Source organism: Scyliorhinus canicula, chromosome 6 (genome assembly GCF_902713615.1).
Source record: "Scyliorhinus canicula chromosome 6, sScyCan1.1, whole genome shotgun sequence".
Lineage (NCBI taxonomy): Eukaryota > Metazoa > Chordata > Chondrichthyes > Carcharhiniformes > Scyliorhinidae > Scyliorhinus > Scyliorhinus canicula.
This window is the reverse complement of record NC_052151.1, coordinates 112,823,827-112,851,304: the sequence shown is the minus strand read 5'-3', so window position 1 is coordinate 112,851,304 and position 27,478 is coordinate 112,823,827. Positions and strand designations below refer to the sequence as shown.

Here is a 27,478-nt window from a genome sequence, read left to right as displayed (position 1 = left end):
ATCTCCAGATTCTCCTGGGACGAGGCTGTGCAAATCAGCTCAATGCCCCCCATAGTCCCATTTCCTCCCACCCAATACCCCTCACCCCAATACTGCCCATTTCCCTCCCCCTCCCGTCCCATTTCCCCCAGTCCATGACCACTTGTTCCCCTCTCCAAGGGCTGTGCAACATAATTCCAGGGTGATGGGCCTGTGTCAGCACAGTCAGCGGGTCACCATACATTGGAGATGATGATCACTCGCTGTGAAGAAAGGTCTGGTGTAGCTCAGTTTCTGCTAAAGTCTGATTCTTGTCTTTCTGCTGACAGTGTGCTCACACCCATCCTCTCAATGGAGTCTGCATCGGGAGCTTTTGATCTTGGACCATTGTTCCCGGGGGCTAGGAGGAGCGGGCAGGTCCGCTGGAAAGATTAACGTAACAGAGGCTTCACATGTATGTGGTGACCCCCGAGTGACCCCTCGCCCCCCCCCCCTCCCCCCCACCCAGTGGTCTTCATTCTTCTTGATCTTCCATGGTTTAGTGCTACATCTAGGTATGTCCCCAGAATGCACATCAGAATTGGAGGCAGTCTGCTGTTTTCCGTGCCCTGTGGTCTTTGATGCCCTTGGCAGACGTCCTCCAGAGGGCCTGGACCGGAGAGCCCTGGTCGATTGACCAGTGATACAGGTGTAACCATGCCACCCTGCTCTGCCCATTGCCCTGGTGATACACTGGAGGATGGGATTCGGAAGAGTTGGAAACTGCCTTGGTTTCCTTGATGGCAGGCCCTGGGTTGGCCCCCATTGCTTCCTCCTCCCTGATGGTGCCCATAGGGCCCAGGGGGCAGCGCCGGCCCTAGGGTTGCTGGCGCCCCTGGCAAGCTGAACTTCGGCGCCCTTCGGGGTGGGTGGGGGGGGGGGGGGGGGCCGGAGGGGGGGGGCCCGAGGGGGGAGGGGGGGCCGGAGTGACCACCGGCGAGCCTGGATCCATCCGCCATGTTTGTGCGGAGCGGCCTGAGGGAGGGCGGCCACCGCGCATGCGCTGGTTGGCACCGGCCCAACTGCGCATGCGCGGGACCCGCGCTCCTTTATGGCGCCCCCTAGCACATGGCGCCCCGGGCGACTGCCCGAGTTGCCGGTACCTTGAGCCGGCCCTGCCAGGGGGACGTCATGGGACAGTGGGGCAGCTGGTGACCTCCAGAGGCCACTTGAGTCCTCCAAGGCCTCTGCCAGTCCTGAAACAGTCCTGTTTTTGTCAGAAACATGGTGTTAACGCAGTCAGTGATGTCATGCTCTGCAGTGCCTCGGGAATGTCAACCTGCTTCTGGGACATGTCCCTCAGAGACTGGAACATCACGTCGACGCCCTCAGCCATGTTTGTCACAGACCGAGCCATGCTTTGGACATCACCACTCAAGACACGGACGTCGTGCTCCAGGTTTTTCACTGCGGTCGCCACCCTTGCAGTGTTGGTCGCAGTGCCACTAATTATTGGCTCCATCTCCTACGTCTGAAAACTTCGGGACTTCTCCAATCACCTGAAGCTTTTGGGTCTCCTCCAATTAGCCTTGCAGTCACTGGAAAGTCACTGACACCCCTTCCTCAATCTTACGGCTCTGTCCTATCATCTGCATCAGCTCAGGGAGAACCTTGTCCAGAGGCTCGGCATCTGGCTGGTATATAGCGGTGTCCTGGGATCCAGCAGACCGTCGCCAACTACTGTCGCCCCTGGATGTTCCTGCCTCCATCTGATGTGCATTAGCAAATGTGTGGTGTTCATCAGAGAAGCCTGTCCACTAATGTCGCCCACCATGGTGTGTGGTGTTGCGTTGGTGTGTGGAGCTCTCCTCAGGGGTGTTATCTTGGATGGCAAGGGTGGGGGGGTGGAAGTCGGATAGCCTGGCCTCATCAGATGATGATCCTGCGAGAGAATTAACATGTGGTCAGTGACAGGGAAGGATCATTTTGTCTGACATGAATAACTCACTTCTGCGACCTTCAGTGATTGCTCTCTCCTCAGGCAACCCCGCTATTTGTAGGACCCGTTCCTCATAAGGGGTAAGGACGCGAATCTCTGGGATTCCTCCCCCCATCGTGCCTCTTTCCCATTTATTACAGGCAATCTTCTTCTGTGAGGACAAAGAGAGGGCATTGTAAGCCACACACTTGATGATTCGGGGGCTCTATAAGCAGGTGGCATGTGTGGCACCACACCTGGACATGAAAGGGTTGTACTGGTGAATGCCTGGGGGTTCTGAGGAACATACTTGAAGATCGGATGTGGAGAGGGTGAAAGGTAACAGCCAGTGGATTAGGGGCAGCCGGTGGGGGGTTGGAATTTGAAGGGTGGTGGGTGGAACTGATGCCGGAAGAGAGGTAGTAACTTACCCTTCCAGCACGTTGGAGGACATTGGTCTTCTCCAGACATTGGACAGCGATCCTCCTGGTCATGCTGCCTGCACTGACAGCCGCTGCCACTGCCTCCCAGGAGGCATTGCTGACCCTGTTAATTATCCTCTGAACCCCTCGGGGGAACAGGGTGCCCCTTCTCTCATCCACAGCGTCAAGAAGCCTTATGAGGTCGCCATTCCCAAAGCGAGGAGCAGGTCTGCGCACTGCCATGTTCATGTGCTGACTGGCAGCAAGTGGTGAGGGAGCATTTAAATGTAGTTCCCCTTGTTAGCTGCGAGCAGCTGAGGGACGAGTCAGGTGAATCAGACAGCAAGGGAACCAGCAATGTTGAGAATATCAAGGGGACTATTTTTGGCACACAGTGCCGTTGAATATTGAAAAATGAAAGGAAATGAAAATCGCTTATTGTCACGAGTAGGCTTCAAATGAAGTTACTGTGAAAAGCCCCTAGTCGTCACATTCCGGCGCCTGTTCGGGGAGGCTGTTACGGGAATCGAACCGTGCTGCTGGCCTGCTTTCAAAGCCAGCGATTTAGCCCTGTGGAATATTGGATGCGATGTCACCAATGCGGCCGTCACAAAACTCCCCACCAAACGTGCCCAAAACCAGACTTAAACATTAGTCTGCTGAATTGCGCCCAATATCTCTGTTGCTAGCTCCTTTACTGATCAGACAGCCATATAACCAGGAAACTGGATGGCACGATTCTTACTATACCACGATTGGCAGCACTGATGGTCTGCGAGTGAGTATTCCATTTATATTAGGTACAAAACTGTAACCATCTTAAAAGGACAGGCTTCATGGAAAAGGAAGATGTTTTTTTCTTCGGCAAAACACAATGACATAAACTCATGCTGTAACTTCACAAAAATAATCATGGTACAAAAACATTTTAATATGGGCTCTTCTTTCTTCCCTTCTATGAAGTAAGCCCCTCTCAAATATCAATTACATAACCACATTTTGGAAATATGACCTTCAAACGTACATGATTGTAGACCAAAGACACTTTAAGTAGCAGTTTTCCACTACATTTATCACCGAATAGGGTTGATTCACTAAACGCAAAGCACAAATGGCATTTATTTTAGGAGAAAATAATTGCTCTCAAAAGGACTGGGTGCATCCTACAACAAATTCGCTTCAATGCAAATAGCCTAGCCTCAGAGCCCATAATTTGTGGTCAAGTATGAAGAACAAAACGAGTGAATAAAAAAAACAAATCTACATCACAAATGGAAATTTCTATGTTCAGATTGTATCAGGAGTCTAGATCTGTAGTCATAGGATCTAAAGGGGAAAGAAAAACAGCAGATGAGAATTTGAAGCAGAACAATGTTTTGCTCAAAATGTTTGTGCTAAGGCTCGCTTTAGTGAAAATACAACTTTAAGCTCCAACTCAAAGTACTCAGACACCTTCATATGAGTATTGCTCACAAAAGAGACATGCTATTGAAGCTTTGATTTAATGTACTATGTGAATTTCAAGGCAGCACGTTGGCGCAGTGCTAACTTACGGCTGTCCGTGTGGAGTTTTGCACATTCTCCCCGTGTCTGTGTGGGTCTCAACCCCCACAACCCAAAAAGATGTGCAGGATAGGTGGATTGGCAACGCTAAATTATCTCTTAATTGGGAAAAAAGAATTGGGCACACTAAATTTAATTTTAAAAAGTATATGAATTTCAGTGCCAGTGCAATGCAAGGTACATACGCTGTATGTCCGATGACTGGTAAGAATAAACTTTATTAGTGTCACATTAGGCTTACATTAACACTGCAATGAAGTTACTGTGAAAATCCCCTAGTTACCACACTCTGGCTCCTGTTCGGGTACACTGAGGGAGAATTCAGAATATCCAATGCACCTAACAAGCACATCTTTCAGGACTTGTGAAGGAAACTGGAGCGTAGGAGAAAACCCATGCAGACACGGGGAGAACGTGCAGACTCCGCATAGACAGTAACCCAAGCCGGGAATCGAACCTGGGTACCTGGTGCTGTGAACCAACAGTGCTAATCACTGTGCTACCATGCCGCCCAGTGTATCATATCAAACAGCACACCCCTCTGGCTGTTCACAATAGGCAAAGTACTGACCATATTCAACCAGCCCATGGTTGCACAACTCAAATTATAATGACTAACATTAGATGTGATTCTGCAATTGGACAGTACTTGCTGAACAATCCTGAGTGTCCGAAGAACTACACTCGCAAATAATTTAAGATTATCAGTCAGGCTCACTTAAGCTTGCTAGAAGGCATATATTCATATGCAGGGACCTATCCTTGGCAGGAAAAAGGAAAATGTCCAGGAATTGCACCTTTTTAAAAAATTAAATAAATGCAGCAGTTCCTGGTGCATTCAACCATAACAGCTCATCGAATCAGGGTAAATTTGCCAATCAATTAGCGCTCTATTCTCATGCAGTTTAAATTGTTGCTCCCTTTGAAATGTGGTATTCTGGCATCTGTCCTGTTGAGTGCAGGATGAAAAGTTTTGACCATGTTTCTTTTTTCAGCAATAATCAAGTTCTAAGCTACCAAGTGGCATCTTAAAATTTTATTCTCCCAATTTCATGCTTGTAGGTAATACTGAGCAATTTATATTTCAGGATTTTAAACACTAAAGATCCAATTTTCCTCTAGTTAGTTACTATAATTATAGGGATCGAACAGTTGACAGAACTGGGATCTAGGATCTGTAGAGAAAGTGGTAATTTCCATGAAAAGCACAGCATTGTTCATTAAAATATTCACTGGGGCTGCAACAAATACCTACTGCTCTTGTTAGGCTGTGCTGGTGGCTTTGGAGATTGACTATGGTAGAGAAAACCATCAGGAATGCAGAACTGATTTATATTCAAAATAATACGAGTATACAAACATATGAAATAGGTTCAGAAGTTGGCCGATTGGCCACTCGAGCCTCCTCTGCTATTCAGTAAGATCATGGCTGATCTCTGTTTGTGTTTAAGGTTCTACATCCTCACCTATCCCTGGCAACCTTTGATTCACTTGCCCAACAAGAAATATCTACCTCCAAATTAAAAATATTCTCTGACCTCGCCTCCACTGCCTTCTGAGGTAGAGAGTTCCAAAGTCACAAAACCCTCAAAGAATTTCTCCTCAACTCTCTCCTACAAGGGCGTCCCTTGATTTTAAAACAGTGACACCTGGGGCTGGATTCACCAACCCCCCGCCGGGTCGGAGAATCGCCGGGGGCCAGCGTGAATCCCGCCTCCGCCGGTCACCGAATTCTCTGGCACCGGATATACGGCGGGGGTGGGAATCGCGCCGCCACTGTCGGCAGGCCCCCCCCCCCCCCCCCCCCCGCTGATTCTCCGGCCCGCAGTGGGCCAAAGTCCTGCTGTTGTTATGCTGGTCCCGCCGGTATGAATTAAACAAGGTATTTACCGGCGGGACCAGGCGGCACGGGCGGGCTCTGGGGTCCTGGGGGGGGGGGGGGGGGGGGGCGATCTGGCCCCGGAGGGGTGCCCCCACTGTGGCCTGACCCGCGATCGGGGGCCACCAATCCACGGGCGGGCTGTGCCGTGGGGGCACTCTTTTCCTTCCGCGTCGGGCATCAGCCACCGCGATGTCCGACGCGGAGGTGACCCCCCACCCTGCGCATGCGCGGGGATGACGCCAGCAACCGCTGATGCTCCAGCGCATGTGCGGACTTCCGGCAGCCAGCGGAGCCCGTCGGCCCCGGCTGGCGTGGTGCATAAGGCCTTTCCCGCCAGCCGGCGGCGTGTCAACCACCCCGGCACAGGCCTAGCCCCTAAAGGTGAGGGCTTGGCCCCTAAAGGTGCAGAGGATTCCGCACCTTTGGGGCGGCCCGACGCCAGAGTGGTTCACTGTCATTGACTGAGGCTGAGGGTGGGAACTATAGAAAGTTCTCACCCGGACATGGGCAGCAAGGGTGGTGGTGGTGGTGGGTGGGGGGGGGTGGCGCTTCTTTCAGCAGACCCCTTCAGAATAATGGCCATCCTTGTCTCACAGACCGGAGACCTCCAGCCCTCCCTATCCATCACCCCAGCCTATGCCCTGCCAGTGAAATTAACTCCCCCTCCTGAACCCCAGGACATTCTTTACTCTTCCCCTCCCTTGGGTCCCGGTACATACCAGCACTATTGTTCCTGGGACTTTGCTTCAAGCATGGTACTGCAGTACCTCTTCCGGCCAATGCAGCACTGTCTCTGGATGGGCTAGATAGATGGGCAGGAGAACTGTTGGCCAATCGCTGCCAATCAACACTCATCAGAGCATGAAATGGCAGTGGATCTATCGGAATCCGAGTGGTACATGCATTCCCCACTGACTCTCCAGATGACTGGTGCTCAGCATTCGCCATCCTTAAAATGCAGGCCACAATACTTGAGATGTGGTCTCAACAATGACCTGTATAACTGAAGCATAACATCCTTACTTTTATGTGCAATTCTTCTCTAATAAATAATAACATTCTCTTAGTCTTCTTAATTATTACCTGCTGTACCTGTATACTAATGCTTTGTGACTCATGCACCAGAACACCTAGATTTCTCAGCACCTCAGAATTCTGCAGTTGTACTCCATTTAAATAATACTGTTTTATTATTCTTTCTGCAAAAATGAACAATACGCTGCATCTGCCAGATTTTTGACAACTCACTCAACCTATCTATATTCATCTGCAGCCCCCTTATGTTATCTTCACAACATACTTTCCTGCTTATATTTGTGTCATCTGCAAATTTAGCTACCAGGCCTTCAATCTCCTCATGTAAATCATTGGTGTAAACTGTAGGAAGCTGAGGCCCTGGCACAGAACCCTCCAATCAATTGATTAAACATGATTTCCCTTTCACTAAACCATGCTGACTCTCCCCGATTGTCTTTTTCTCTATATTGCTGCATGGAAGGTCTGAAACTATTCTGGTAAAATCCATATCAAACATCAAATTGCTTCACATAAATAGACAGTGTAAAATATTAACTTGCTTAATCTTCATGCTTGCCAAGCTGAAAGCTTTCACGTGTCAGCCACATTTGTAGTGTGCGATGTTTTCCATATTCCTTTTTCTTATATTTTTCCTGTTGGTGTCCTCCTTCTTTGGTCCCACATCAAACCATTCACAATTAGTAAAATGACAATTAATCTGTACTCTAGACATAATCCATTGGCCCATTCAACAGACATTAAAAGTTGCCTGGCGCTAATCTGCTCCCTTTTCTCCCTCACTCACATCTGATGATCCAACAAGAATTTGTGACACCCTTATTCCTCCTGCCAAAATGCCTCCAATCTCAGTATGATCTCTGTTGAAAACAACAGTAGTCCCAGCATCAATCTTTGTGGAACACAATTTAAAAGAAGAGCCAACAGCCTAGGCCGGGATTCTCCGGTATCCGGCGGGTGGGCCGTACCGGCGCCAAGTAGTGGTGTGAACCAGTGCCAACCGGTGCCGAAGGGCCTCTGCCAGCCGGCGCAAGTTGCACATGCGCAGGAGCGCCGGCGTGTTCCCAGAACCGCTGGCGTGTTTCCTGCGCATGCACAGGGGGTTTCTTCACCGTGCCAGCCATGGCGGAGCTTTACACAGGCCTGCGCGAAGGGAAAGAGTGTTCCCATGGCACAGGCCTGCCCGCAGATCGGTGTGCCCCGATTGCGGGCCAGGCCACCGTAGGCCCCCCACCCCCGGGGCTGGATCCCCACGCGCCCCCACGAGGACTCTGCAGGCCGCCCTCAGAGCCAGGTCCAGCCGGTACGGACCTGGTCTAATCCACGCCGGGGGGACTGGCCGAAAACGGACAGCCGCTCGGCCCATCGGGGACCGGAGAATCACCGGGAGGGGGGCCACTGCCAACGTCCCCCGACCGGCACGGCGCGATCCCCGCCCCCCCGCCAAAAATCCGGCGCCGGATAATTCGGCAGCCGGCGTCGGAGCAGTGGGACTCACGCCGCCCCTCACCCCCCCCAGCGATTCTCCGACCCGGAGGGGGGTCATGGATACTCCACTGTGAGAGAGAGCTTTGGAGACTGCTTGAATAATAGAGACCTGACACCCTGTCAGAATAATTCAGAATCTCTAGTTGTATTTCTTCAGAAACCTTCTCTGCTCACCTTCTGGCCAAAAACTAACTCTGAAAACCTCAACATCTGACTGCTTCAGCCCCTGGTCCTCTCATTGCTACATCATTACACTAAGCTGAACACAATGGGTGCAATAAAAGTTTTAAAAGAGTCCCGTTTTGGGGGTGAATTGGGGTGTTTCTCAACGGGAGTCTTTTTTGCTGGCCATGGCAAGGAACGCCTGCCGAGGCCACACTTCCCTCACTTAAAGCTAGTCAGTGCAGCAAGAGACTGGGGCTCTATTTTTAAATGCCTCACCGATCTCTTGACCCCTCCACAATGGCCTCAAAAAACCCCCAACACCCCAACCTACCTGTTATGGCGTCCTGGAGCTCACCCTCACCCCACCTCATAAGAGCTTGGCACTCCTGAGCTTGAACCCTGGCAGCGGCAACCTGGCACCATGACAGTTCCCCTGCCAGCCTGGCAGTGCCAAGGTGCCGGTGTGGCACCGGGACTGCCAGCATATATATATATGTGAGAAAGAGAGAGCTTTGGAGACTGCTTGAATAATAGAGACCTGACCAGAGCCCAATCACCCAGGGGCCTCTGATGGCCCTGGAGACCCCCCCTCCAGGAGCCATTGCGCTTGGTCCACGTTTGTGTGGACCAGTGCTAAAGGGTCCACAGCGACATCTCCTAGGCACTGGGAGAATGCAGCACAAGCATATTTAAGTGAGATCCCACCCAGCATGGGCGGGCTCCAGATCGCAATGCCTCGCAAAATCTAATGAAATTTCGCGAGGTGTTCTGAGCATTGCAAATCTCACAAGAGGCCTCTAGCGAGATTTATCGGTCTCATTGTGTCACCGAGTGGGGTGCAACAAGGCCATTTGATTGAGCTAGAGGCCCAATATCTAATTATCTACTTCCCAGGGAACCCTCAATATATATTTTTTAATTTATCCATGGGAAGTGGGTGCCACTGGGCCAGTATTTATTACTCATCCCTGAGGGCATTTAAGAGTTAACCACATTGCTGTGGATCTGGAGTCACATGTAGGCCAGACCAGGTGAGAACGGCAGATTTCCTTCCCTGAAGGATATTAGTGAACTAGATGGGTTTTTACGAAAATCGACACTGGTTTCATGGTCACCTTTTGACTTTTAGTTCCAGATTTTTATTAAATTTAAATTTCACCATCTGCCATGGTGGGATTCGAACCCGGGTCCACAGAGTATCATCCTGGGTCTCTGGATTACTAGTCCAGCGACAATACCACTACAACACTGCCTCCCCTTAAAAATATAAAAATCTATTAGCCCAAACCTTTAGAATCATAGAATTTACAGTGAATCAAGTCTGCACCGGCCCTTGGAAAGAGCACCCTACTTGAGCCCACGCCTCCAGCCTATTCCCGTAACCCAGTAACCCCACCCAACCTTTTGGACACTTATGGGGCAATTTTACGATGCTTTAATTGCACCTCCAGTTCTAAAAAGCCTTGCTGCCTTTAAGACCGGGATATTTAAAAACATGACTGCAGCAGTCACATACACACTCACCCAGTCTTTTAACCCTTACTGCATCAAATACATATACCATGCATCTGAAATTGCTACATTCATCATAGATGAGGGGAAATTTCTTCACACAAAGGGTTGAGAGTCTTTGGAATTCTACTCCACCTACTTTGTGTAACATAAATAACCAAGTAAATGAGATCAAACTAACTGAGGGACAAATTAAAAGGAGAGTCCCAACTGGAAACTGTCATAAACAAAAAATGAATCACAAAGGAAACTTAAGATATGAAATCAAAATGTGATTAATGGGGTTGGTAAGAAACCCCAGCCGCTGCGGCGCCCAACAGGCACGGAAGGTTTCAAAGGTGCCAGGTGACATTGCATGTTCCCTCTCCAGGAACACCCTGCCATGAACATAGCCGTGGAAGAGAGGCAGGCAGTCAGGTCAGACAACTCCCTTCTACTTTAGGGCAGCACGGTAGCACAAATGGCTAGCACTGTGGCTTCACAGCGTCAGGATCCCAGGTTCGATTCTCCACTGGGTTACTGTCTGTGCGGAATCTGCACGTTCTCCCAGTGTCTGCGTGGGTTTCCTCCGGAGGCTCGGTTTCTTCCCACACTCCAAAAATTTGCAGATTAGGTGGATTGGCCATGATAAATTGCCCTTAGTGACCAAAAAGGTTAGGAGGGATTGTTGAGTTGCAGGGATAGGGTGGAGGTGAGGGCTTAAGTGGTGCAGACTCGGTGGGCTGAATGGCCTCCTTCTGCACTGTATGTTCTATATTCTATGTACTCCAAAGGCTTGTGGATTCTTCATCATTGAATATATTCATGGCCGGGACAAACAGATTTTTGGTCACTCAGAGAACCAAGGGATGTGAGGAGCAGGCGGGAAAGTGAAGTTGAAGCCCAAGGTCAGCCATGGTCATATGGAATGGTGGAGCAGGCTTATTAATTTGTCTGCAAAGCTTCACTGTCTCAGCTCATGTATAAATAGAATAGCAATGGGTGAAGTGCCTGAAAGCCAACATTAGTATTGAGCCTTACTCTGAGAAAATGGCAATAATGTGAAGTGGAACAAAAATGGGTAGCTTACAGCTATTCCCGAGGTGCTTTCCAAAATGACAATTCTGGGCAATGGAAGGATTTTTTCATGTTATTAACTCACCTACAGATCAGTTGGGAGCACTCTTGCCTCTAATATAGAAAGTTGTGAATTCAAGTTGCAATTCGGAAACTTGAGCACAGAAATCTAGGCAGATGTTCTAACAAAGTACTGAGGGAGTGCTGCACTTGGGAGTCCAAGGTGTGACCTGTCAGATGTATCCATTCAGGTAGATGTAAAAGCACTACTGCAAAGGAGAGAAGGTGGAATGGTCAATATTTATCCCTCGCTGAATATCTCCAAAACAGATTAGCTTGTCATTAGTTTGGCTTTGACAAAGAGTCATCGGACTCGAAACGTTAGCTCTTTTCTCTCCCTTCAGATGCTGCCAGACTTGCTGAGATTTTCCAGCATTTTCTCTTTCACTAGCTTGTCAATATCACATTGCTGTTCATAGGTGCTTGATAAATAGGTTGCCACATCCCCTACATTAGAATAACAACTATATAATTACTTAATTGGCTGCAAAACACTTTAGAATACCATGAGATCATAAAACGTGCTACATAAATTCAAGTTTTTATTTTATGGTATTAGAATAGCAACTCTTATAGAAGGATTCAAATTCTGACCTTTGAACCTTATGATGATTCAAAATTCTAAATATCTTAATTCCTTAATTAAAATTAATTACCTGTAGCTAAAATAATTTTGCAGCTGATTTTGAAGATTCACTTGTATCAAATTGTAGCAGTCAGATAATTTGATTTACATTTTGCTGTAATGTTCTCTCTTGATTTCTATCCATGGGAATTATTCTACTCCATCCTGCCTCCAGTGCCAGTCTACATATCACCTGGCAAAAAGCATCTGTGTGCAAAGGAAAACGACAAAACTGACATTTCTTACAAGAAGGGTGGTCAGCAATGAAATTAAAGACAGTGACTCAGTGGGAAGATGTCTTCTGTGCACCAGCTGTATTGAAATCCTAAATCCATTTATAAAGAATGCATTTATGATTTCACCTAGTGCACAGAAGAAATATTTTCTGTCGGCTGATGTTATTTTCCCATCTGGTACCACAGCATGCTGCCTACAGTAGGTGAGCCAATAAAAAGTCGCAAACAAGTAGAATCTGATTGTTTTCAATTATACCATCCTGAAAATCTTTGTTAAACAAAAGACATAATGTTTGTAAGTGTTTAATTGATATTGTTGCTTCAGTTTTGAAAATAGTAATGTGTCACTGTTGTTCTTGATTACAATGCAAAAAATAATGTAACTTTAAATTTTGCTACAAGTTACTTGATTTGTATTGGATAGTGGAAATTGAAGAAGTTACACCAACCATCTTTTTTTCCAAATAAATGCATTACGTCGTTTTATGTAATCTGCTGTTAACTAATGGGTGCTCCATACTAGGACACATTCCGACCTATGGGCAAGATGGCACCGGAGCATGGCGACTTTCTGCGAGCTCTCTCCCCCTGTCCCTTTTCTTTTATCTCCTATCCATGTTCTCTGTTGATTATTCTTTTGACTACTATGTATGTACTGTGTACATTCCCTCGGCCGCAGAAAAATACTTTTCACTATACTTTGGTACATGTGACAATAAGTCAAAATCAATCAATCAATCAATTCCTGGTGAAGACTATCAGAAGATCTGTATTCTCATAACATGCTGCTGTTCCGCATAGAATTGATTGTTGGACTCCAGTTTACAGTGAAATCTCCCACTTCCCAATGCATCATAATTTTAATTAAATCAGTGCACCATGGTTTATGCGTCAGACTTGAAACAGAGACAGTTTGACATATGTCAAGACAAAGGTGCAGAGAGTACAAACAGTACTTTGAGCATGATTAGTATTGTACCTAAATTTGATTGTGTTTGGAATAAAATGACCTGAACTCAAACAGTCTCTAACAGCAATGGACTATGAGTTGCAAAGTTGTAAAGGTTGAGTACAGTCTGTGCTATGATCTCTGGTGTATTTTCTCATTGTAATCTATGTGGGCCAACTGCATTGTTGCTCTGAAACAATTAAAGGTATGTGGACTTTTGCCAGGAGCCTGCAGGGTGCCAACACCTGTGCCCAAGACTATTCTGACCATGATCCTGATTATACTAAAACTACATCAGAGAAAGCGGGTGGGTACAACCAGCTGCATCCCGCCAGAACCGGGACATGACACAGGTGGCAGAGCCAGGGAGAGGCAACCCCCGGGATTCCCGACAGTCGTTATGTCTCGCGAGAACCAGATCTTCTGAGACGTCGCAATCTGGGTTCCGCTCACGGCCTCGTACAGCTAAGTGAGTTTAAGAACTCACTTAGCCACGCTAACACCGGATCCAATGGCCACCCAGCATCTATTGGCCTCGCTGAAGAGACCTCAGCCAGCGCTGGTCCTCACAAACAGGGACCAATAGGATCGGTACCTGGGGGGCAGGGGAGGGGGTCTTCCAAGCGATCAGAGGCCCCCGGGCAGTTGGCCTCCAGGCAGGATGGCATGCTAGCACTGCTGCAGCCACCTGGACACCTTGTCATTGCCAACCTGACACCCTCGTATTGTCACCCAGGCACTGCCAGGGTGCCCAGTTGACACTGCCAGGCTGGCTGGGGCACTGCCAGGTTGCCACTGCCAAGGTGTCAGGCTGGCATTTTGCCAACACAAGGATCGGGCCCAGGGGTGCCCTGCCCATGTGAGGTGGAGTGCGGGGGGCTCAATGACCCCCTTCCCCTTATAGGTGAGTTGAGGCGTTGTAGGGGTCCGGGGTGTCAAGAGATTGGGACGCCATTTTAAAATGGTGTCCCGCTCTTTTCCTGCATGGAGGAGCTCCGCTTGCCGGACTTCCTCCATGCAGAAAATGGCGCAGAGTGCGTCCTTGCGGGGTGGGAGATGTTCTCCACTGGGGCACTAAAAGTGTTGTTAAATAGCAGTGTCGTTTGAACGACCCTGTTAATTCCACCCAGAGCGCACTTATCTTTTTAGTTAGATTGCACCCATCTTATTTATGACTTTATTGGTTTAGTTAGATTTAAAGAGTATCAATATGCCACATTTGAACTTTAATTTGGCCAAAAGATTTACAATTTAAAGGAAAGTTACAAAAGATTATTATAAATTTACAGCGGCGCAGTGGTTAGCACTGTTGCCTCACAGCGCCAGGGACCCAGGTTCAATTCCGGCTTGGGTCATTGGCTGTGTGGAGTTTGTACATTTTCCCCATGTGTATGTGGGTTTCCTCCCACAGTCAAAGATGTACGGGTTAGGTGGATTGACCATGCTAAATTGCCCCTTATCGTGTCCAGGGATGTGCAGGTTTGTTTATGGGGTTAAGAGGCAGGGAGGGGTGGTTGGGTGAGTGGATATGGGTAGAGTGCTCATTTGAAAGGTCAGTGCAGACTCGATGGGCCGAATGGCCTCCTTCTGCACTGTAGGGATTCTATGATTCTAAGCTTTTTTCATACATCTGGAAAAGTTATAGCCTAATTTTGACATAAACAATAATCATTTTAAACTTTCCTGCTGGAAGTAAAATGGGTGGGTTTGGGTCAAGCACCCACTTTACTTACTGCCTGATTTTGTTCTCCATGTATGGTGCAAAACAGGCAGCCAACCAAAAGACACTGATTTCCTGCTGGGTGGGCTAGACTAAAATTATCAGTAAAGTTTTTCAGATAAAAATGGGTATTGGAATTTATGCAAAATAAATGGATCTGTAAACCGTCATACACCAGAAGGAATATTAGAATTGAAATCTTCACTCATCTGTATTTTTGAAATACACTAATGCAAAAACAGTTTTTAAAAATTGCAATGCTGAAGAATGTTAAATTTTGGATTGACAAATAATGAACATAAACATTTTTCTGCTCTTCAGGTCAAAGGCTTCCAGAATCGAGCACTATGTACACATACTAACGTCGAAATTTTATATTAATATATCTACCATGGATGGCACAGTGGCTAGCACTGTTGCCTCACAGCACCAGGAACCCGGGTTCAATTCTAACCTTCGGTGGCTGTATGGAGTTTGCACTATCTCCCTGTGTCTGCGTTGGTTTCCTTCGGGTGCTCCGGTTTCCCCCCATAGTCCAAAGATGTGCAGGTTAGTGGACTTGATGGGCCGAATAGCCTCCTTTTGCACTGTGAATTATTTGAATTACAGTGGCTTAGAGTTAGCATTTAGCATAGATCAGAACAGGATTATTTCAAATCTGTTAATCCAGGTAGTCATTTTTGTCTAACTAATGATAAAATAAACTGTTTTGCATTTAAGAGTGGGCAATTATAATGTTGCAAGAGATTCAAGACATAACTCTTATAGATTTAAATTTGTTTTATATGTTATTCCCGTTTTATAAAACATACACACTATGATGACCAATTTAAAAATGCTGATGGAATTTGAGCCACTGCTAAATTGGTCAGGGCCTATCTTTTTAAGTGGACCCTGTGCCATGTGAGAGTACCTTTAAGAAATGGATGTTTAAGTGATGTACCTTTAAGAAATGGAGCAGCTCGTATTACTGAAGTGATGTTAGAGGGTGGGGGGTAGTTGAGCTGAGCTCACTCCTGCTTTTAGTTTCAGTTTTGAGAGAGCAGCTGAAAAGTGCCTGGCTGGTTTGCTGAGTGCTGCATGAAGAAAAAGTGCTTGGGTTTGTCTGTGTTTGCAGTGAGCTGGATCTGCGGTGATCTCTGCCAAGAAAGACTATCTCTGAATCATTTGGGTGATTTAAACTCATAATAGTAATGTCTTTAACCTGATGTATTTCTGTTTAAAGGTGTTAAGTCTTTTGGAGGTTTGAAGGAACATTTTGAGGGATTATTTAGTGTTGTATTATTTTCGGAGTTATCTTTGAAGTAAAGGGTGGTAAATGATCCAATGTATATTTAAAAAGGTTAAGTTGAATTCATGGAAAAAACATTGTTTTGTGTTTAAAAACCCACGTGTCCATAATTGTAATACCGCACCTGGAGACCAAGCCGTGTGCTTCGAAAGCAACAATACATTAAAGGGAGAGGTTGGTTGAACTCCATCATACATTTTGGGGTTCTGAAACCACCGCTCCCATAACACCTGGCAATCGCCCAGTACAGACCGGGGCTCCTAAATTATTTTGTCTTAATCATAACTTGCAACATAAATGATCCCATTCTTGGAATTTGGTAAGGGAATTGACCACCTGCGTAGACCTTGGATTAATTCTATTATTCTTCACCAAATGAGCACCACTATCCAAATTTTGAGCTGGAAATTGCTGAGAAAAATAAATCACCACCAATCCTGACTCCTATTTTAATGCGAGGAAAACAAGAGATACTAAGGAAAAGGTACAAAATAGCTACTTGTGCACAATTCAAGTTGGTATTTTTCTGAAGTGCTCCAGTTAATGCACATATATTTTACAAATGGCTCCTGTCCCATCAGACATGGCTGAAATTCTGCTCAGTATGGTTTCAGATGAACATGAAACTGATGTGGGAGTGGATCTTTCCCAGGCTGTTGGTGCTGGCTGAGAGATACGACGGCTGCAGAGGTCAATCAAATATATTTTTAAAACACAAAGGATCTAAGCTATCATCACTGATGTTAATTTTCACACAAGAGAAAATACAGACCTATTTTGGTGAATTGCAAAATCTTCTCATCTATCTTGAAAAACTAAGCTTTTCTAAATAGGTTAATAAAAAAATGTTCCAGTGCTCTGAACTCATTATCGCTTCATTCGTATTGACTGTCAAATCCAAGTTAAGGCACATTTTCAGAAAATCATGTGGGATCGATATTCATTTATTGAAGCATGGATAATTTCAGAAACAGATTTGCTAAGAGTTCTAAAACAGCGACCATAATTTTCCAAATATAGCGTACATTTTTCCCTAAAGATTTACCTAAAAGTTAGGATGTGTATTATACATGGTAACAAATCAAAATACGATTTTGCAGCTGGTGAAGACCATCTTTTCCAGATGATTATGAATGATGATGCACACCTAGCGGAAATGTTACTTTTTGATTAAGTTCTTCTAAATTCCTCTGGTTTCTAAGGCATAAATGACAATTGACTGTTGGTTTTATTGATTTTTGGCACTTATAAGCTTAATTTTGAAAGAAAGGATAAGAAGCTAAGTCTTAAGCTTTATTTTACATTTATTTACATGTACAGAAGCACACTTAGAAATGCGCATGTTTAATGTTCAAAGCTACAAATCATTGCTGGTAAACTCTTGAGATACTGGGTGGGATTCTCCGACACCCCACCGAGTTAGAGAATCGCCAGGGGGTGCGGCGTGAATACCGCCCCCGCCGACCGCTGAATTCGCCGGCGCCGGAGAATTGGTGGGGGCGGGAATTGCTCCGCACCGGTCGGCAGCCGCTCGCAGCAGCCCCCCCCCCCCCCCCCCCCCCCAGCAATTCTGCGACCCGCGATGGGCTGAAGTCCCATCCGTTCTATGCAAGACCCGCCGGCGTAAATTAGAGTTGGTCCCTTACCGGCGGACCAGACGATGCAGGCGGGCTCGGGGTCCTGGGGGGGGGGGGAGAGATGATCTGGTCCTGGGGGCGTGCCCCCATGGTGGCCTGGCCCGCAATCGGGGCCCACCAATCCGCCGGCGGGCCTGTGCCGTGGGGCACTCTTTTCCTACGCGCCAGCTGTGTAAGCCTACGCGATGGCCGGCGTGAAGGTGTCAGCAGCCGTTGACACTCCCGCGCATGCGTGGACCCGCGCTGGCCGGCTGAGTCCCTTCGGCCCCGGCTGCCGCAGCACCAAAGGCCTTCCACGCCGTCTGGCGGGGTGCAAACCACTCCGGCACCGGCCAACCCCTGAAGGTGCGGAGGATTCTGGTTCACGCCACTCTGTCCCGCCGGGACCCCCCGCCCCACCGAGTACGGGAGCATCCCGCCCACTATGTCTGAATTGCTGTCTTCAGATAGTGTACACACTTCCAACTGTCACCTTCAGTCGCATCACCACAGATATCATCTTCATTATCAATGGCAGTGCCGTTTTCATACTAAAGAATGTTTTCTTCTGAACTATCCATGACATTTGTGAAACAACACTTTTAAATACCATACTAGATCATGGATGGATCAATTACATCTGAGGCTTCTTTGATCCATTGATCAATGAACAAACCGTCTTATTTCTTTTGGTTGTCGGACCGTGTATAGCACAGTTTTCCTGGGTAGAGCCACTCATTCTCGTTTATGTGCATCTGATGTTTAAATAGTTGGTTGCAGCTAATGTTCATCACTTGCAACTGCCCTGTCATGCCCCCAGGAATAATGGCAAGATCTGCACATTAAAACTTTTAATTCAAAACATGAGTGCAAGAATCCTGCCTGATAATATGTGGCCCACCATTGAGAATAGCTTTGTTAACAAAAGTAACAATTAGTATGCAAACTCAGTGAGGCTAATTGGCTTGATAGCTGTCGCATTTTGCAGATTATTGTGTTCCTTCCTGGGAAGATATTGATTGGCTCCAATTCCAAGCCGTACTTGAATGGGAAGCCACCAAATGCCAGGTAAACGTGCTTTACTGACTCAATTTAGCCTGTGCTGACTATTCCAATAATAGTTCTGCATTATAGATGGTACAAGGCAAATTTGATTATTTGTTCATAAAGCTTGGAGTATGTATTGAATCTGTATATTATATTTGGAAAATTGTGGTGCTGAATTATAATGCATTGTTATCGACTCAGTTTTCTATTTATACCAGGGGTTTGCAAGAAGAGAAAATTACGTGCCAGGCATAAAATGTTCCAATATTATTTCTTGCTATATCTGTAATAATGATGCAATAATAAACATATATCTTTGTGGATACACATCATTAAGCAACAAATAAATAGAACCATAGAATTGCTGCAGTACAGAAGGAGGCCATTTAGCCTTTCGAGTCTGCACCAACCCTCTGAAAGAGCACCCTACCTAGGCCCACTACCCTGCCCTATCCCCTTAAGCCCATAATTCCATCTAACCTGCATATCTTTGGACACTAAGGGGCAATCTTTTAGCGTGGCTAATCCACCAAGGCTGGAGCTGAACCAGGGTCCCTGGCACTGTGAAGTAACAGTGCTAACCACTGTGCCACCATGGCGTTCACATGGAGAACACTTCAGTACAAAAGCATCAACACGCAATCAAATTGTATTTCAACAAGGTATAGGAGAAAGTAATTCTGAATGTACAGTTTAGCCTTGTGAGGTTAGATGAAAGTTATAAACAGCACAAGCAGGCGGAACTGTGGCGCAGTGGTTAGCACTGCTGCCTCACGGCGCTGAGGCCCCGGGTTCGATCCCGACCCTGGGTCACTATCCCTGTGGAGTTTTCACATTCTCCCAGTGTCTGCGTGGGTCTCACCCCCACAACCCAAAGATGTGTAGGTTAGGTGGATTGGCCACGCTAAATTGCCCCTTAATTGGAAAAAAGAAAAAGAACTAAATAAATAAAAATAAACAGCACACGTGTCACTCATGTAGTGTAGGACATCATTACTTCTGATATTTGCTGTTACTTAATTATTCCAGAAGAAATGCTTTACACTTAAATGTTGAAGACACAATTCACTTCATTTTAGAGGATTAATTTTAATATAAGAGTCCGAAAGAATTTATTGTCAGCCAAGGAGCCAGTAAAAGCTATGATGTCCAAACTAAAGTTGAGGATTTGGAAAGCTGACAGGAAATAGCTCAACTGCAATGAAAAATTCAGCTCACCTCTCATTGTACAAAGGATTATTTCAATAACGTAAAGGTATTGCTCTGACTTTTTTGTGAATTCTAGTATAACAGCACTGTAAATGTTACTCATCCTGGAATTCACAGGGCCCACACTGCACTCCCAAAATCTGGAACTCATTTGAAACAAAATTTTTTACATATTTCACGTACTGTTCACTTGGGAGCTAAAAATGTTCACTGGACCCATGAACAAAAATAGATTACTTTATTTTTGGGAGTTTTTAATCTTACATTTAGAGCTTAAAACCATATTTGGGTATGTATTTCAATAGGGCAAATAATTCAGGAGAAAATGAAAATAAATCCAATCACAGTACAGTTAGCCATTGACTTTTAAATTGTTTTGATATAAACAGTAGTACAGTATACTCAATTAACAGCAATAACTATAGATATATTGGTTATTGGTGCAAGTTTTAATATATTGCAATTTGTTTCTATTTTGTGCAATGGGATATGCCAAATTAACTTGTACATCTTCAAAGCTGCACCAAGGTGTCACACTATAGAAACAAAGTCCTTCAATTAAACTCTACACAAGAGGTTCTATATACCAGATCTTTGGACAGTGACCCTTGGAGAAATACAGTAGTGATTTTGCACCACATCCAAAAATAGCACAGGGTCAGTAGTTTTCTTCAATGTGCTATAAATAGTATGATGTTTACATGTGCTTTGTACTGTACTTCGCCTGGTTGTGCGATAAATTTATATTGTCACTTGGAGAAATAAATCACCATGTTGCAGCTGTGAGCTCAGGTCTGTAAATAGGTGCTAAGCATCAAAGTGAGGGAGCCATAGGATTTCAGATATGATGAGGAAACATTGCGTTCGCTGAAATTGTTGCATTTTTAGAAATATTTTTTGTATTATTTAAAAAAAGAACTTGTTTTTCAATTTTCAATGAGTGAAATGGAATCTGGTGGTGCCTGGCATAGCACATTGGCATAGCCGATTGATTAGCTGGACCAGTCAATTGTTTTTAAGGTATTATCACAAATTATTACAAATCAGCCTTGATTGAAGAGCAGTACGATAATGAGAATATTCAGACCAGTAGTTGCCTCACAGTGCCAGGAACCCAGGTTCAATTCTGGCCTTGGCTGACTGTGAGTTTATACGTTCTCCCCTTGTCTTTGTGAGTTTCCTCTTGGTGCTCCCGTTTCCTCCCACAGTCCAAAGATGGGCAGGTTGGGTGGATTTGCCACGCTAAATTTCCCCTTACTGTCCAACGATGGGCAGGTTAGGTGGAGTTATAGGGATAGAGGAGGGAGTGGGCCTAGGCTCTTTTAGAGAGTCGGTACTGACTTGATGGGTTGAATGGCCTCCTTCTGCACTTTAGGAATTCTATGGATTCATTGTGTACTTCTTTGTCAACACCATTTGTTGAGTGGAGGCATGGGGCGGGGGGGGGGGGGGGGGGGGGAGGGTAGTGTGATGGAGCAAAGATTGAGAATTCAAACTTTCAGACAGCTAAAAATATAGTTCTACAGCATCAATAGCACAGAAAGAGGACAGTCAGCCAACTGGTCCATGATGGTGTATATTCTCCACACCAACCTCCTCCCACCCTACTTCATCTAACCCTATGCGATTATCCTTCTAGTCCCTTCTTCCTTGTGTAATTATCTATCTTCCCCTTAAATACATCCATAACCATTCACCTCAATTACACTATGTTCTAATACATTCCACATTCTAACCGCTCTTTGGGTAACATCATCAACAACTACTTGCGTCATGCAACAGTCATCACTAATAGAAGATTAGAAAGACACATTAGCCATGTCCTGCTGGAAGAGTCATAGAATTTCACAGCACGGACAGAGGCCTGTCAGCCCATCTTTTCCATGCCGACCACCTAACTATTCTAATCCTATTTTCCAGCACTTGGTCCATAGCATTGTATGCAATGGCATTTCAATCTAAATAAAGTTGTGAGAGCTCCCAACTCCCCCACCCTTTCAGGCAGTGAGTTCCAGGTTCCAAACACCCTCTGGATGAAAAAGTTTTTCCGTCACATCTCCTTAAATCTTCTGCCCATTACCTTAAATCTGCCCTTAAATCTATGCCCCCGTTATTGACCCCTCTACTAAGGGAAAAAGTATCTGCCTATCCACCCTATCTGTAGTAATTTTATACACCTCAATCAGGTCCCTTCGTTGCTCCTCCAAGGAAAAAAAAACCATTCTATCCAGTCCCTCGTGGAAGCTGAAACGATCCAGCCCAAGCAACATCCTGGTGAATCTCCTCTGCTCCCCTGCACCCTCTCCAGTGCTATGGTGTCCTTTCTATAGTGTGGTGACCAGAACTGTACGCAGTACACTTGGGGCCTAACCAGCATTTTATACAGCTCCAGCATCACCTCCCTGCTCTTATATTCAAAGCCTCGGTTAATAAAAGGCAAGAAACCCAAGGCCTTCTTTACTACTTTATCTATCTGTCCTGCTGTCTTCAGAGATCTGTGAACCTGCACACGACAGTCCCTTTGATCCTCTCTACTTCCTAGGGTCTGACCATTCATTGTACATTCCCATGCCTTGTTAGTCCTCCCAAAATGCATTACCTCACACTTTTCATGATTAAACACCATTAGCCACTCTTTTGCCCATCTAACCAGCCATCTACACCATCCTACAATCCAAGGCCTTGCTCCTCACTACTTGCCACATCACCAATGTTTGTGTCATCTGGGTATTTTCTTATCATACCTCCTATATTCACATCCAGATCATGAATGTATACCACAAGGGACCCAGCATGGATCCCTGCGGAACACCATTGGACAGAGGCTTTCAATCACATAAATAACCTTCAACAATCACCCACTACTTCACACCACTAAGTTTTGGATCCAGTTTGTCAAGTTGCCCTGGATCCCATGGGCTGTGACCTTCTTCATCAGCCTCCCTCGTGGGACCTTGTCAAAAGTCCACGAAGACTGCATCAACCACACTACCCTCATCCACACACCTCCTCAAAAAATTAAAATTTGTAAGACATGATCTCCCTTTGATAGACTGGGAGCTTATGTCAAAACTCCGGACTCCAGAAAATCTGCATTGTGTCATGATGCATATTACCTATGATATGCATTTACTGACACATCCTGACGCATTTGAAACAATTACATAAACGGCACCGGGGCACATTGGTGCACTTTTTCAAGATTTCATATCCATGTTACTTACTAATGGTCACACATACCCTTCCTTGCTCGTCTTCAAAAACAGATTGGTGCACGTTGCAGGCAAAGAGCGAGGTCGGGAGGTCGTTGAAATCCGTTATCTCATCGAAGTCTTCCTGCGACAGGATGTGATCATTGGGATCGCGGATGCCTGCCGCCCGAAGAAGCAAAAAATCACGGGCAGCAGCTCTGTCGCTGAAGCGTTCCAGGTCCCTCATCCCAGCAAACGGGTCGTCTCCTCTCATCCTGGAGAAAATACAAAGTACACGATAAGTGCAGTCTTGAACCGTCCGAGCAGTAACATGACATCGCTTCAGTGGAAACATGACTATCTCAGACACTTAGAAGAGAGATAAGAAATGACCACCCTGCAGCGGCACGCGCTTTATGTTATTCTTGGAAATGGTGCACTGTTTCCTATCTGCCAATATCGAAACGGTGGGACCGATACAAAAGATGCGAGAGCTTTCCGCAAACAATGTGTAAGCTGAAACTGACCATAATAAAAATAATAAATAACCAATATAAACTGTTTCACCAGTGACTGCGCCTCACATTTCATTCCAGATTGATTTCATATAAATTCTGATTTTACAAAACAAAAGCATTTTATAAAACAAAAGGCTTTACCCCGGAAAATAGAAACACAAATGAAAGTATTGGAGTGGGTGCAGGCAGCTTTAAGCACAATTGGGAATCTTTAGCAGTTCAGATGTGGAGCTGTCATTCCGACGGCTGATAAAAATGAATTGCATCTCCACCTCCGGGGTCCTGTTCTCCTTCATCACCTCCAGCAGCACTGAGCTCGGGTTCCGCAGCGTTCTCACCCTGTAGCAGCACTCTCTCTCTCATATGTAACACAATCTCCTCAAGTCTCCGTACCTTGTCTGCGTGTCCCAACTCTCCGTCTCTCTCTCTCCTACTATCACCTAACCTCTCAATCAGCCCAGCCCGGCCCGGCCTGCCAGCTGGGGGGCGGGCGCGGGGCGGGGGCACGAGGCCCATTGATACATTCCAGTGCGGCCGCCCGAGTATCCAATCCATTGTCGCAACGCGCCGGCTCGCGCTGATCGACAGGCGCCTCGGCCAATCGCCTCTTGCATGTCCGTGCGCCGCCGCTCCGGACCGAGGGCGCGCGGACCAACCAAAGCAGAAAGATAACAGAGGAGTGCGGGGCTGGGCTCAGGAGGGAGTCTGAGGGGCTGGCGCTGTCTGCTGGCCTCTCACTAACAGCTTTGGGGGAATCCAAATGTTGCTTAATTTTGTAAAATTTTAGATGGTCTTGGCTACGACAACGTTTGTTGCCTATCCTAATTGCCCTTGAGAAGGTGGTGGTGAGCTGCCTTCTTCAACCATTGCAAGCCCAGTTCTGGTGCAGATGTACAAATAGTGCTGATAGGAAAGGAGTTCCAGGATTTTGATCCAGCAACGGTGACATAACTCTGATACAGTCCCAAATCAGGACTGTGTGTGACTTGCAGGTGGTGGCAGTGTTTCATACCGCTACCCTTTTCTTCTAGGAGGTAGAAGTCGTGGGTTTAGATGGTGCGTTTAAAGGAACATTGATGAGTTAGTGCAATGCATCTTATCATAGAATCCCTACAGTGCAGAAGGAGGCCATTTGACCCATTGATTCTGCACCGACCCTCTGAAAGAGCACCCCACCTTGGCCACCACCCACTCTATCCCTGTAACCTAACCTTTGAACACGAAAGGACAATTTAGCATGGCTGATTCACCTCCTGCACATCTTTGGACCGTGGGAGGAAACCGGAGCACCCGGAGGAAACCCATGCAGACGCAGGGAGAACGTGCAAACTCCACACAGACCGTCACCTCAGGTCAGAATTGAACCCGGGGCCCTGGTGCTGTGAGGCAGCAGTGCTAACTACTGTGCTATCTTGTAGATGTTACACCCTGCATCGTATAGTGATGGGGAGAGTGAATGTTTAAGATGATGATGTGGCGATGCCGGCGTTGGACTGGGGTGAGCACAGTAAGTAGTCTTACAACACCAGGTTAAAGTCCAACAGGTTTGTTTCAAACATTAGCTTTCGAAGCACTGCTCATTCACCTGAGGAAGGAGCAGTGCTCCGAAAGCTAGTGTTTGAAATGAATATGTTGGACTTTAACCTGGTTTAAGATGGTGGATGAGATGCTGATCAGGCAAACAGCATTGTCCTAGACAGTGTTGAGCTTCTTGATTGTTGTTAGAGCTGTATTCAAGCAATTGAAAAGTGTCCCATCGCGTTCCTCGCTTGTGCTTAGGAGATGGTGGGCATGCTTTGAGCAGTTGTTGCTCGTTCTGGGTGAGTGTGCTCAACACTCAATTTGGCTCTGTTTCGTTACTTAGCTTTGGAGTCGACAGGTATCGTTAAGATAACACCACAAGTTTCAAGGTCAAGTTCAAAGCAATAAAACCATACACCAATTAGTAAGTTCAAACAAGACACGTTTATCATATTACAGTAATCTACTAATCATGCATATAAACTATAAGACTAGGCTAATCCTACCACTAATAGGCCAAATACTTAACTGGACAAGGGGACTGCCGGATCAGGGAACAACGGTTTCTAGCTTTGTCCTGGGTCTGCAGGCTTCCAGTAATTATGGTCTAAAGGGGTCAGGAGTGTCTATTCCCGTAGCGTGCGTTGTGACACTTACTTGTTGGCGGCTGTGTCCAGACCTCTCCTCCACAAGGTTCTTCTGCTGCAACGGTGTTCTGCTGGGAGGGCTAGCTGGTCAAGGAGAGGCTGGCAGAGAGAGCGAGCTGGGGTCGGGGTCTCTGTCTTATACTCCTCTCAGGGTCTTGCGCCCACCTGGGCAGGACCCTCTATACTCTCGCAATCGATTGGGTCTCTTCCCAATCGATTGATTTTAATTCCCCAATAACGGGGCAGTATCGCGATCACTGGGGCGGTTCTTGGGACTCATTATTTTGGGCTTCTTTGGCGCCGAAAAGTCTGGTCTTCCATTGAATGTATAGATTAGTGTTAACTTGTTTCTTTTGTGCCTGGGGATCGCCCGGTATCACCTCATTAATATGCTAACTGTTTCTTTTCATAGTGTTGTCTGGTTTCGGCAACAGCCAAAACTGGTTTCTGCAGCAGTCCAAATATACAAGCGCTCTGCAAGCTGCTTGCTTTTTACAACCTGTCCATTTTCCCTGCATTCCTTGCAATCTTCCATTTTGTGTTTGGGCAGTGGTCACCCCAGGTGGCTACACTCCCGCCTTGTGATCCTCATGAGAAATCATGAAGGATCACCCAAGATCGGTGTCTTTGGGCTCCCTGATCTCAGCGAGTCCCATGGCCTCTATACTTTCCTCAGTAATGGCACGAATTATTATCTAACAGTCTCTGGTTGCCGCTATGTCAAAGGGGACATGCATTTCTAGGGAACCTCTAACTATCCTTTGTAAACTACGCTCCCTATCACATTTAAACATTCTAACTTCCTATCCATAACATTATCATTACATTCCATTTCTGACTCGGCAGTCGAGCTCAGAACATTACAAAACATCCGCAAAGGTCTTTATTTACAACATCAAATCAAATTAAATCACATTAAGTGGTTGGGGGGATTGGTGGAAGCCGAAAATAGGGGCTTGTACTCTGTAAATGGTTGAGGCGCAAGAGCGGGAGGCTCTCCTTCTCCATTTTCTTAACCGAGGTGTCTGCACTACGATGCAGAGAGCTGCTGTCACTAAAAGTGATTCAATGACATACGAAAGGGAGTACCAGTTCATGAATTTTGTGCACCAGGTCTGGTCATCGCTGTTCATTACTGGGCTTTGAGAAGTCGGTGTCTGGGAAACATTAACGGCGGGGGTCATAGGGGAAAAAGGGTTTGCGTTCGCGCGCAAAAATACACAAACAATAACTAAAAACATATAGGTCATCATCTTGGTCTTCTTTCTTTTCTTCCTTTAGTCCTGTTGTATTGCTGATCTTGCTCTGATCCTTCCTTCGAACGTTCGAAAGCTATGGGATCAAGCATAGTATCTGTCAATGATTCGTTTAATACTTGTAATGTTAGTGTATCTGTCCTTTCATTCCAATTGTCCCTTAAATGAATGGCCAAGTCACACCCTGTGACTCCCCTCATTTTTTTTTTCAAAAGCGAATTTAGGACCAGTCATACACCTAACAACTGTGCTACTGCAAGCCGTCTCGCAGGTTTTGTGATTTACCATCCCAATGTTCCTGGATGTAAATAGCATAAGGAATGGCAGCCGAAGGGCTACCTTAAACAAAAATGAAACCAAACTTTACAAATGAGAAATCCGAATGAGTTGCGTATGGGCCGCGACGGGTAAGATTTGAATGGGATCACCGGGTAGGGCGTGCTGTGCTGTACCCGAGCTTAGCTGACCAGAGGGGGGTCCTCAGACAGGGCGGGTCCTCAATGCCATTTCTCCACTGCCTGAGCGACCTGGAA

General features: G+C 46.3%; 1 protein-coding gene across 3 annotated transcripts in view; it reads right to left on the bottom strand.

Moving 5' to 3' along the window:
• The window catches only part of rcan2 (regulator of calcineurin 2), a 475,186-nt gene extending 451,138 nt beyond the window's left edge, over positions 1 to 24,048 (bottom strand). The window contains exons 1-2 of one of the 3 annotated variants that reach the window (XM_038799915.1): positions 23,915 to 24,048; positions 23,053 to 23,278 (exon numbers count right to left, since the gene is read on the bottom strand). In XM_038799915.1, coding sequence (XP_038655843.1) covers positions 23,053 to 23,277 — 225 coding nt within the window. In that variant the 5' untranslated portion in view covers position 23,278; positions 23,915 to 24,048. Of the gene's footprint in view, positions 1 to 23,052; positions 23,279 to 23,662; positions 23,842 to 23,914 lie in introns of those variants that run through there. The other 2 variants (XM_038799917.1, XM_038799916.1) reach the window with 2 other exon arrangements.
• Positions 24,049 to 27,478: the final 3,430 nt, after the last annotated feature.